The following is a 12,079-nucleotide window of genomic DNA, read 5'->3' as shown; positions in this document are numbered from 1 at the left end:
CTATCACCAAAAAGGAGAGGAAGAAGATAACTTTTACAGTAAGTACCACAAATGTATTTTTAATGCTTTCTCCTGGAACTCTCTGGCAGTTGCTCTGTTTGCAACTTGCATATGTTTTAAATTAAATATATAAAAATAGATGTTAGAAGGACACGTTATCTTTAGCACTTTCTGTTCTGCAGATGAAAAAAACCTAAGCCTTTTGCTCTACATAATTTTAGTGTGTAACTAAAGAATGCTGAAAACATGAAAAATGAAAACAAAGCCCAAGCTGAAAATCTTACTAGAAATGGAAACTATTGAAAAAATGGTGATCTAGGTGTTTGCTGTAAGAACTCCAGTACTTTGGGGAAATCTGGTTTCTTTTCCCAAAGAGGGATGGTCTGGAACTGTCAGAAGCTTCTGATTTCCCAAATGACAGACTTTGGTAGCCCTTATAGGTTGTAAGGACTGATTCTTTCTCTGAATTTTGTGCTCATATAGAAGTCTAGAGCACGTTGGAGAGCATGCAGATTGGGAGCTGTAATTCTGTGATTTTATTCTATGATTCTATGGCTCCAATCTTATGCCAATTAGTCCAATTAAATATTTTTGAGCTAAGATAAACCACAATGAACTGTTGTCTCTGCTGCCTCTTAAAACACTTGCTCTTATTTTCATTTGAAATAGCTATTCTGTCTGTGATTTTTGTACTTTCTGTGAGCTACATGGGATGGGGGAAAGCTTTTGCTGAAGTTTCCACAGTCATAAAAAAAGAAGTCTGTTCATATAAGTTATAGGGATGTTCCAGGCACTGCCTGTCCTGTTTTACTCATGATCATTGATCATCTATCATTCTGATTTTATTAAATATTTCATTTTCTTAGCATGAAAAGATAAAAGGGCAGTTTTCTGCAACAAATCTGACAATATTGGGCTTACGCATGTGTGAGTATAATGGAGATGGAATCCAGGTGGGTGAGAGATTCTGCCTGCCCCTACAGTAAAGAGATGATTTCTGCACATGGAATGTTTAATCATGCCTTGTGGAATGTGCATGTCTGGGAGCACATGTCACGGTCTCTGGGAGCAAGTGATTCTTCTTGTGGTTTACGTACCCTGAGAGAACAAGAAAAGCTCGTATGTGGATACTCAGTCTCAGCAGAGGAATGTATCTGTAGGAGGGAATGCAGTGAGCTTGTGGGCTGGTCTGTGGACAGAGATTTAAATTAAAACCAACGATCTTGCATCCTCCTGCTACTTGCATTGTAGACCATCAACCTACAGAGTTTTGTCTTCTTGCAAGAGTGAGTGTTATAGTAGTGTTTGTACAGAAATGCTTTTCTTACAAAGACGTGCTTTGAAGAGACTGAAGATGATGAGAACTGAAGTCACATACTCAAACTGATTTAGGTTTTATTTATTTCCCTCTTCCTTAGGCTACAGTTCTGCATGAGTCATTTTTCATGGAATGAAGTTGTGGTTGCCACCATGGCAACCACGGGGTTGGGGTTAAAGTAGAGGAGTCTTTGGAAGAGAGGAATTAATATAAATTTATAAGATATTGCTTGCATAAATAACAGAAAACAATAGTATTTATACCCTCTTATAGCACAGTTATCTAGAATAATACATACAGCAATGCTATATACAGACACAGCTGCAGTTCCACTATACGTAGCTGACTTGTTCTTCTGTTTTATCAGCTTCATTCTCAGTGAGCAGCAAGGTGTCCAGCAGAATGGCTGATGATGCCTGCATGGGTGAGCTCCTCAGCCTCATTGGGCTCTGGTACATAATGGGGTTAATCCCGTTTCTCATCCCGTTCATGACAAAGAGCTTGGAATTTTCTGCCACAGAGCTTCTGAAAGAGATCCTGCTGGAGCGCTTCCGCAGGGCCTTGATAGGCTTTATGGTCTGGTAGTTGCAAGTGATATACCTGCTGAAAGCCTCCCTAAATGTTTTGTTGAAGAGTGTATATACAAGAGGGTTCACTCCTGAGGATAGATATCCTATCCAAACAAATATCTCCAAAAGCTTTTGGAAAACCTCCTTGTTGCAGGAGTTGCACAGAACTGAACTTATGTTTGTTATGAAAAATGGGCACCACATCAGCAGGAAAAGAAAAAATACAATCCCCAGAACTTTTGATGCCCTTTGCTCATTGGTTATGGTTTGCATGGACTTCCTCCCAATTGTAGATGTCCTGCAGAGAGGCATGTCACTGGACAGAGTCTGGTCCTTCCTGGAGCCATTTAGCATGGCCACCTTCTCCGGTGAGGAGGCGGGTGTTGTGTCACGCTGGAATACTGTGGACACTGTTGACCAAGTGAAGCGCTGGGGCGGTTTGTGGATCAAATAGGCCTTCTTGCGCAGCACTTGGATTGTCAGAAAATAGGTGACAATCATGATAGCGAGGGGAATGAAGAACGCAGCCACTGAGCCGAACAGAATGAAGTCATGGAAACGATCAGGCATCAGGACACACGTGATGTTTGTGGAGTTGCCGTTTCCGTCTTCGATGCCTCTGATAGGGATCGGGATTGCAATGCCTACAGGAGAAAAAACAAGTACTTCAGCATGTGGTAATTGCTTGCGATCTCTTCATTGGGTCTGAAGCCTTGGGGTTTCTAAAGAAAGGTAATTCCTGAGCTCTGGAGCAGGCACAGGGTGACAGACACCACGTGAGTCAAACAGTACTTGTAAGACTTGGCAAGCTGAGCTTTAAGAGTGCCCTTTCTAAGGAGATTGGACCTAACCCTTAGTGATTGAGGAAGTGGTATAAAGTGGCCAACTTTTCAAGTGTAAAACACATGAATTGCTTTGTCTCTAGTTGTTGGAATTAGTATGGCTTTCTCCTCCAGTGAAATGTATTTCCATAATGCCATCCTTTTTTTTTCTCCAGAGTAACCTTTGCACTTTTTGAAGGGCAGTTTTGTAAATACATAAATCTTGTCTTTCCTTCTTAAATTAACCAAGTGACTGGACACAGACAGCTGATTTTTTTCACTCTGCTTGACTCTTTCATATATACAAGTAGTTAAATAGTTGCCAGAATTATGCAGTATGTGTTTGAGATGGATTTGTTGTTTAAAGTCTCCTGCATATTTAGGAGTGTTTAAATGAGGATGGCTAGCTCTGTAATTCACCACTCGTTTAAAAAAATGTTAGCAGTCTTGTCTTTTAAATGAATTTTTTATAACCATTAAATTACAGTCAGCACTTCATTTGCCAGCAGTCTGACATTACAACAAAAACAACAGGTTCCTTGCTGTCTGGTGAAGGTTATTTGTGCTGTTTTCTGATACCACTTAATGAGATCTAGGGATTTACTGTATTCCTCTGCTGCTCTGCTTACTGAAGTTGGTTGAAGGCAGTGAGAAAAATGGGTTACCCTCTAGCAACTTGATCCCTTTCTTAATTAGAGGCACCTTCAGATACAGCAAACATTTAATATAAGGATTGAACCAAATTAACCTTTGATTTGGAGAATCTGGCTCAGCTGCAGAGTAGGTTTGTGTTAGATAAAAAGAAATTGAAAAGTACAGCAGTGGTTAATGGCAATAAATCAGACATTAAAAGGTCAACTTGTAAGTGTCTTGTCATACTAAGTTTTCCTTTTTTTTTAAAGTCAGAAATTTTGGGTTTAGGCACATTTACCTCATCCACAAAGGTGGATGTACCCATTCTCCTATGTGTCGTATGCCTTAATAAAGAGAATAATTTTGTTTTCTCTTGCACAGAGCATACAGCACTATGGCTGCCTGCAGTGTGCCTTAACTTATTTGAATTAAATGTTTCCACATTTGGCAGATTTATTGTTTCAAAGACAGGTGAAGTGTTGCATGCACATCACAGAGATGCTAATATCATAAAGGTTTGTACATTGTTATCCTTTATATAACCTGTTCAGGGTTTGTTGTTTTGGGGGTTTTTTTTGTTAGATAATAACCTTTCTATATGCTGTATTGGCAGTGCATCTTAGTCTTCAGTGTGGATGTTCCCAGCCACTCATTTAGATTTCAGTGTTTGGTATAAGTAACTAAAACCTTTCTGTACTTGCTTCATGGGGCAATTGTAAGGCACAGATTTTACCAGCATCTAATCAAGGCTTAAAACTGTGTTTGGGACAGAATATACCACCACAGGAACATGAATCTTGCTTTCCTGGGAGACCTGTTATGCACATGGATATAGTCTTCTGATTTTGGAACTTTCAGGACTATGAAGAAAAGTGATGATTATCCTGACTCAATCCTTGGCCTTTCTGGTGAGCCTGATAAGGAGCAGCAGTTCAGGCAGATTTCTGTGATGTATCTATATGTGATCCAAGAGGTGGACTTAGGCCAACCTGGGTGTTGGGGTCTGCTAATCAATAATACTTGACTAAATTTTCCATTTTGCCCAGCTTTCACCTGTTGTTTTAGACATGAAAAGCTTCTGTGTTCCTTTTCCAGTCTCCATGTCTCACATACCTATTGAAATGAGCCAAACCACGATGATTTTGATGATTGTTGTAGCCCATGAATTGTACTGACTAGCCTGGATTGGCTTTTTTATCGCAATATAACGGTCTAGTGAGATGGCACAGAGGTGCATGATGGAAGCTGTGGAAAAGAGGACATCGAGGAACAGCCAGATAGGACACAAGGCAGTTGGTAAAGGCCAGGTATTGTCTGAAAGAGAACAGAAAACTCATTAGAATCTGAGCTTTTTGAGAATTTTCAGTGTGGCATCAGTGCCTTTGAGAAGTTCATAGTACTACAGGAACTGAGCTTTGCCACTGCCTCAGCTGGATTCTGTCTTAGGTTTTAGTTAGCTCTTAACTGCCAGGGTTGCCGCCATCGTATTGATCATCATATTGCCTTTCCCTGCCTTTCTGTCCCTTTTAGATCAGAAGTTCTTTGTGGCAAGGACTCTGGATTAAAAAGTTTATGAAAAATGAGTTCTTGCAAGCCTGCTGCTAAATGATTATATTCAGCTGTTTCTTCTTGATAGTCCTATGATTCAAGATTTTATTAAATGGAGAAGATAATGGGTCATAACCAGTGTATTAGTCAGTCATTGTAAAATCACGGTTGAACCTTAGTGGTGATTTTGAAGAGTCTAGTTCACACAGTTTTAAAATGAATTTGCTGTGTCACTTGAGCAGATACAGTTGAGCACTACAGTGGCAAAGCAGGCCTGTTCTACTTCAGTAATGATTTTATAAAAATTGAATGCTTTCATGAGTGTCCTTTTTTTTTTTTTCTTCTCCCAAGAGCAATGGCTTGGATTTTAAGTCTGACATTCTGTTTCTTACAGTAGTTATCCATCTTTAATGTTAATCTTTATAGCAAACATAGGGTCTGTCAACTGCATGGTGCCCGAGGTAAAGGTTTCATAGTGTTCAGCTTTCCAAAAGGCTCATATTTTTGAGAGCTGTGTCTCCCCTATCAATATCTACAATACCAAATGAAACTCTGATTATTTTTTCCTTAATTGGTTTATTTTCACTCGTTAGTATTGCAATCCAATGCTAGGAGTGTTCATTTTGATGTGCACTTCAGTGCTGTGTGTCTATGAGGATGTTCTGTAGTCCTCAGGAAGAATGTGTGAACAAGGAAGATTTTTCTGTTTTTAATGGTAGAAGTTGATCTACTAAATATATTCTCCTCCCTCATAAAATTCAGCCATGCTCAATCAGTAGGCACATTAATAATATTGCCAGAGAAATCAGTTCTTTGTTGAATGATCATAAAGGGAGAAAAAAAGAAGACATTTCTAATAAATCAGATTGGTTTTAATTTCCTTGCTTGGAATAAATAGATCTGTGTGCTGAGAGTGCCAAATGAGCTGGACTTTTGTAATGTCCAGCCTTACCAATGTGGTAACGTTGCAGTAGTTTGAGACAAAACAATTTTTCACAATATGACTGATAGAAATTATAATGGCGTTGCCTTGGCTTGAATTATAAGCTCCAGAGTACTGAAAATTTTATAAAGACACACATAACAAGTATTTGTCTACACTGTTACCTACGCTGGGAAACCTTCTGTGTTAAACAGAAGGGAATGGACAGATGGAGCCCTGAACTGATCCTCAGCCATCCCAAAGCAGAGGACTTCAGCTGAGGATGATGTAGGCAGTGAGGCAGAAGGTAAAGAGGCAGTCTGTTTTCAGTTTATTAACCAGGTAGATTTTAGTATCTACCATACCTATTTCCTAAAAATAAATTTCATTGTTGAAATTCTGCTTCAGAAAAATTTCTTGTCAGGCAGGTATGAGAAAGTGGTAATTAGTATATTAGGAAACACTTACTCATCTTTAATTTTGCTGTCTGCACTTTTAGCTGGCAGTAAGGTGTGGTGCATTTCTGAAATGGATTTCCTTTAAAAAGGAAAGCCAAAAGTATTCTGGCTCATGTAACCAGCTCTAATAATAATAATAAAAAAACAGTTAAAAGAAATAACTGATTTGATGGGCTTGAAATGTTTTTGCTCACTCCAGAAAATTAAGACAACTTCTTCTGAGTTTGTGATGAAGGATTAGTTCAGATAAAACATGAACAATGGGAAGTGTGGTCTACAACTTGAAGGATGGCAGATAACACAGCTGGACTTCCAAGTGAGCAGCTGATACTTCTTTTAAAGAGTACGTGGGTGCCACTCCCTTGATTATAACTCCTTTGTGTTCTGGAGAATCACAGTGTGATAAATTCTTTCATTTTTTAATTAATTTACTGTTTAAAGAAGAAAACCCTTGATTGCCTTGCAACAAAAGGCCCTTTTCCTTTATTTAAACTAGTTACATATAAACACTGATCTGATGCAAGCAACGTTGTATGTTTTTAAGTTGTAAGACCTTTTGTAAGTTGACAAGTGCAACTAAACAGAGCGACCTTATATTTTCTTTATTTTTGTCTAGTTTTGATCTGGGTGCTCAAAGCAGTAAGGTATCATGTTCATGATTATGGCATTATGTCCTACTATATTTGCATGTATGAGATGATGTTTCTTTTCCAAACAAAATCAAAGTAGACTTTAAATGATAAGAACTGATAAGTTCTGATAAGGACTGAAGATGATGGTTATTATTTAAATGAAACAAATATGAAACTGATACATCAAAGTCCAGAAGAGTCACATAGTTGTCTAGGATTCAATCTGTGGTGTATTTTGCTATAGCTTACTTTGATTTGTTGGTTACACCTGTGTTAGAAACTCTGTGCCTGGTGTTTGAGGGACTGCTCTGCGTTGAGTTATTGTGCTTTCCTGGTGCTGGTGGCAGTGTCTATCACAGTTGGCTTAGGAATGGGTAAAAGATGGAATATTAATTTCCCTTTAGGACTCAGAAAGCATCTCTGACCCTTGAATGTGATAGTGATGTGCTTGGTTGTTGTCCTACTTTATAACTCAGAAGGTAAAATGAGTATGTCCTGCAAGAGGTGATGCAAAGCCATTAGCAGGTCATGCTTAGTTTGGACTGTTACGAGTTCTGATTCTCCTGGTAGAGATCCACATTGTTGGAGCAGACCAGAGCATTTACTGGGCTGACTGGGATTCTCCGTCCCTGAGATTCTCTTGGGAATTGAAATGCTGATGTATGATTGGATTTTTTAAAATTTACTTTTAAATGCCATGGTTACCCAACATATGTGCCTGCCTGAAAACTTGTCTGATTTCTCCAACTGTCAGGTGGTATAAGTTAAAAAGAAATTCCTTTTTCCTACAAACTTTGCCTCATATCCTCCAAGTACTTCAACAGTGCTGCTGTTGCAGATTTTCCTTATTTTGAGTCAAAACAAGATAGAATACATGCTCTAAGATTTGTCTTGCACCTTAAGAGAAATAAGATTAGTTTTTACTGCAACTGTCTACCCTTGATTAATCTTTATTTAAGAAAAGCTTTATTTATAGGAAATACCTTAGAAATGTGTAATCCTTAAAACAAAGTACAGTGTAGAAGAGCTGTTCTTGCTGTAAGCCAAAAGGTTTTCGGAAAGCTTGAGGGAAAGCACTACTTGTGTACATGTAAAAGCATGATTAAGAGAGCTCTTTAAATAGACTTAGATACTGTTTGTTCTTCTGCTATAAGGGCTGCAGAAATGTGTTACCTGTAAAGAAGGGGCTGTGTTGCTGTTAGATAATAATGCTTTTGCTGAGACGGAAATGGATACTTTCAACCACCAGCTCCTTTAATCGTAAACTTCAGCATTCACATCGGGGGGTGTGTGTCTGTAGCTGTGTGTGGCATTCACAGTCATGTCACTACTGGGCTCTGTGGGCTGCCAAGGCTTTGTGTCTCCAGGCTGGTCTCTAGTTTTTTAAATTTAACTAAAGTAATGGTTTGGTTTTTTTAATTATATTTGCTTTGTGAGAAATAAACCTTTGTTTTCCTACTTACTGTCACTTATCTTTAGATTTGAGATTTCGGAAAGTAGCCCTTGATTAAATAGTTTCCTCTGGTAGTTTGCACAAGCGAGAAGGGAAGATTTGTTGTTGTGGTTCATCATCAGTAATGGGGGAAGATGATTGCTTGTGATAGATTAAAATAATGGTTTGCAGCCTAGGACAAGCAGCATTACCTTCTGATTTTAAATGGATGACTATCAAGAGTACAGAATATATTTTAAAATATGGTACATGTACTATCTCAAATCAATCCATTGCCCATCAAGCCAGACTTCTTCCTGGTGCAGGCTTTGCAAATGGGAGGATCTCTCAAGTTTATTTGCTAATTTCTCTATCCAGTGAATAGCAACATTTTTGCTTTCCTTCTGTAGTTCTGAGTGTTAGAAATTTGGGTAACTGTTTTGAAAGCTGGATTTCAGAGAATGAAATTATCTCCTAGTGGGCCCGCCTTTTTTTTTAAAAGAAATGAGAAGAATTTAGAAAGGAATAAAAGCTATGAAATGTTTATGTATTCTGACACTTGCGCTCCTAAATTAAAATTGCTGTGTGTGCTTGTACCAGAGTACATTTTGGTTGCTCTGCTGAGAATAAATAATGTGCTGAGCATGGCATTACACCTGGGAGTGAGTTACAGATTCATTTATTTACTTATTTTTAAGAGAGTCAGCTCTTTGTTACAGAGACAGTCTATTTCTGATGATTTTTCTGTAAGTGTACCGATATCTGTAGCAGGTTTTGAACACCCTGTGACACATTAATTTGTGCAGTCGGGATCTTAGTGTGACTGCACTTTATTTCACACCTTTTCCCTCAGATATTCTCCACATAATTAGATATCAATCCCAAATCGGAAGCATAATATTTGTACTCGGTATCTAGAAGCTGCACCCGGCTCTTTCATTATTATGGAAACATTCCTGTGTGGAAGTGCCAGGATTTAGTTTGCTGTCTGGCTATCAATGACTATTCTTTGTTCAAGTAGTTATCTGGCTAATGTAGCTTCAAGATTTAGACTTCTCATGTATTTAAATGTCTGTTCTAGCTTCATTCCAGTAACTCCTCGTGTTTTGCTCACACTTTGAACTCCTATAAACACCTCAGCATCTTCTCCCAGTTGGTGAAGAGGCAAAGCAGTTTTCTGGTTGGCTGCCAAGGAGAGACTTGTGTGTGAGAAATTTGAGTTTTAACCACTGTTATGTGGAAGGTGGGTTGCAGTCTTCATTAATTAGAACTGATTTTACTACCTTCTGGTAAATTTCCTGCATCATGAAAGATGTTTTTGTTTGACTTCTGAATTAAGATTCCTAGCATGCTTTAAACTGTTGTAACCAGGGCATAGCACTGGATTAATTGAGAGATTAAGGAGCAATAGTCTCTTTATAAAGTTATGAAGAAAAGATTGGTGAGTCTAGCAGAAGAAAATAATTAAAAAAAAATCCAAACCATAAAAACTCCTCCACCACCAAAAAAAGAACTCCACAAAATCCAGAATTTGCCTTCCCTTTATGTTGATTGCAAGTCCATACTAGTACTGGTTGTGATTAGTAGTTTTATTATTAACGAGACCTTTAGCAGGAATTAAGCAGTTACAGTATCTGTGTGTATATATGTAAATTCATATCTGCTCTTTGCCTCCTTATACATACTTAACATATCAAGGTTTTCTATGAGTAGCTGGGTTTTTTGAATTAAAAGTTACTGTCTTAGTTATGTACATTCAGTTTTCTTTTTAGAAACTGTTGCTTGAAAAAACCATTTTATTATCTCAACACTGAATTCTGAGCTCCAATTTACATTTCTGTTTAGGGAGAAGCAGTCTGTATTATACAGAAATTCATTCTCAAGGCATTTAGTGAATAAACACATTTGTTAATAAAGTGATACCAGTTTTCTGCAGCAAACAAAAGCTGCTGACAGCCTTTCTGAAATAAAGTTTATGATGTGTTTACTTGTTGCTCTGACAACTCTTAGAGCCTAGCCTAGGAAAAATGAACTCCTGCAGCCGTTCGTTATCTAGGGCCCAGTGGTATCTGTCTATACCTTAAAGATAATTATGTAAATCTGTAAGTTTATTGGAAAACCTGCCTTATTGGGTTTTTTTCCATTTATGATATGAAAATAAACCATTTAAAATGTATTCTAAAAGGAACCTTAGGAGTAAAAGAGAGAGACTTTCCCATGGAGCTGCCTCTGATTAATTGTCAGAAGCAATATCTGAAGTAAAGCTGGGCATGAGAGACTTTAGAAAAATCATACTTATTCTGTAAGGACTAGTGGGAAAGAAAATGTCACACCCAGTGTACATTCAGGTAGAAAAAAACCCCCTATTTTATTTCATATGAAACAGACTAAATGACAAACCTGAATTACAAACATTAGGTACATGGATTGAGACTTCCTTGGCTTGACAGATGAGTTAATTCTTTGTGATGCTTTACAGACCCGCTGCCTCAAGGGTGGGAGAAAATAGATTTCTCTGAAACTGGTACTGGTAAAGTTTGTTGTCACTGATGGTGCCAGGGACCATCTCTGCTCATGGAGCTTGGAGTCAATACCCAAGTAAAATCAGGTGCCTGACTCCTAGAAAGTTCAAAACCTGTTCAGTGTCCTGAACAGACACTTAGTCTTAATTTCAAGTTTTTTAAGAGAAGACTGCCTACAATTAGTATGATATCCAATATAAAAATACCAGCATTGTGTTGATGTTGTTAAAAATTATATTACACTGTACAAAATGTAATTGCCTGTGTCCAGCTCCTCTTTAAATCAGTTCTAAGTCTCGGGTGATTTTGGAATGGTTTGTTTCAAAGGAAGGAATATGCACAGTAGTTGTACTTCTCATAAAAGCATTAAGCTCTGTTAAGGTGAGAGGGAGAAAAGATTTAGCAGCTGTTATGCAAGTGATTTTTTAAAATTGTAATGGTGGAAAGCAAACAGTTTTTCTGTTTAAATTAGACCTCCCCAAATTGTACCCCATATGCAAACCTGATGAAACAAACATGCTGTACTTACCAAATAATATTATGAGGAGGGCAATGGGCATCACAAACAGACCCACGAGCAAATCTGCCACTGCCAAGGACGTCAAAAAGTAGTTGGTAGCATATTGCAACTTTTTCTCCAGGGACACGGCCAGTATGACAAGTATGTTCCCCCCAATGGTGGGGATTATCAGCAGGAGGATCAGCAGCGCTGCCCAGCGCACTCTGTTTCCTTGTTCGTCACTTGGGTCGTCCTGCTTGGGTGCTCCTGTTACTGAGAGAGCCGACAAAGATCCATTGCCAGCTCCAAACCCGTTCAAGAAATGTAAAGGATGGGACATTTTTGTGTCCAGCAGAATGTGTTCAGGAGCTCTGTTTTGCGCAGGAATCGTGTACGGTGCAAGAGTTCACTGTTCCTCTCTGGTCCAGGATGGTCCTGAAGAAAGGCCAGCATGGTCAGTATAGTGAGCTGGTCATCTGCTATTTTGAGATACTGTGACCATGTCCAAGCTGGTATCCAGTTTTATTATCCTGTGCCTTGCTGAGTGCAAAATAGACTTAAAAATGAAAGTCCTGTCTCGTGTCCATCTCTGGTAGGGTTCAGTGGTCTGGTCTCCCCTTTGTAGCGAGGTTCAGGTTTCAGAAGATTACAGGGGAAAATTCAGTAGCTGTGAACAGTAAGCAGTGCATTAGCTTCCTTTTCTTTTTCTTTCTTTCTACAGCAGT

At 38.5% G+C, this 12,079-nt stretch overlaps 2 protein-coding genes across 2 annotated transcripts in view; one reads left to right on the top strand and one right to left on the bottom strand.

Annotated features, from left to right (window-relative positions):
• The window catches only part of PSMD1 (proteasome 26S subunit, non-ATPase 1), a 69,539-nt gene that overhangs the window by 23,182 nt on the left and 34,278 nt on the right, over positions 1-12,079 (top strand). The gene's annotated exons all lie outside the window — the stretch shown is intronic.
• On the bottom strand, positions 1,394-11,694 carry HTR2B (5-hydroxytryptamine receptor 2B). Its single transcript, XM_008924508.3, has 3 exons — positions 11,385-11,694; positions 4,455-4,655; positions 1,394-2,531 (listed from the first exon to the last, which is right to left on the bottom strand). The coding sequence occupies exons 1-3, from the start codon at positions 11,692-11,694 to the stop codon at positions 1,651-1,653; spliced, it is 1,392 nt and encodes a 463-aa protein (XP_008922756.1). The 3' UTR covers positions 1,394-1,650.

This window comes from Manacus vitellinus, unplaced genomic scaffold, assembly GCF_001715985.3.
Source record: "Manacus vitellinus isolate BGI_N305 unplaced genomic scaffold, ASM171598v3 scaffold_29_pilon, whole genome shotgun sequence".
Classification (NCBI taxonomy): domain Eukaryota; kingdom Metazoa; phylum Chordata; class Aves; order Passeriformes; family Pipridae; genus Manacus; species Manacus vitellinus.
Note: the sequence above shows the minus strand (reverse complement) of the source record. Positions and strands in the feature narration are given on the sequence as shown.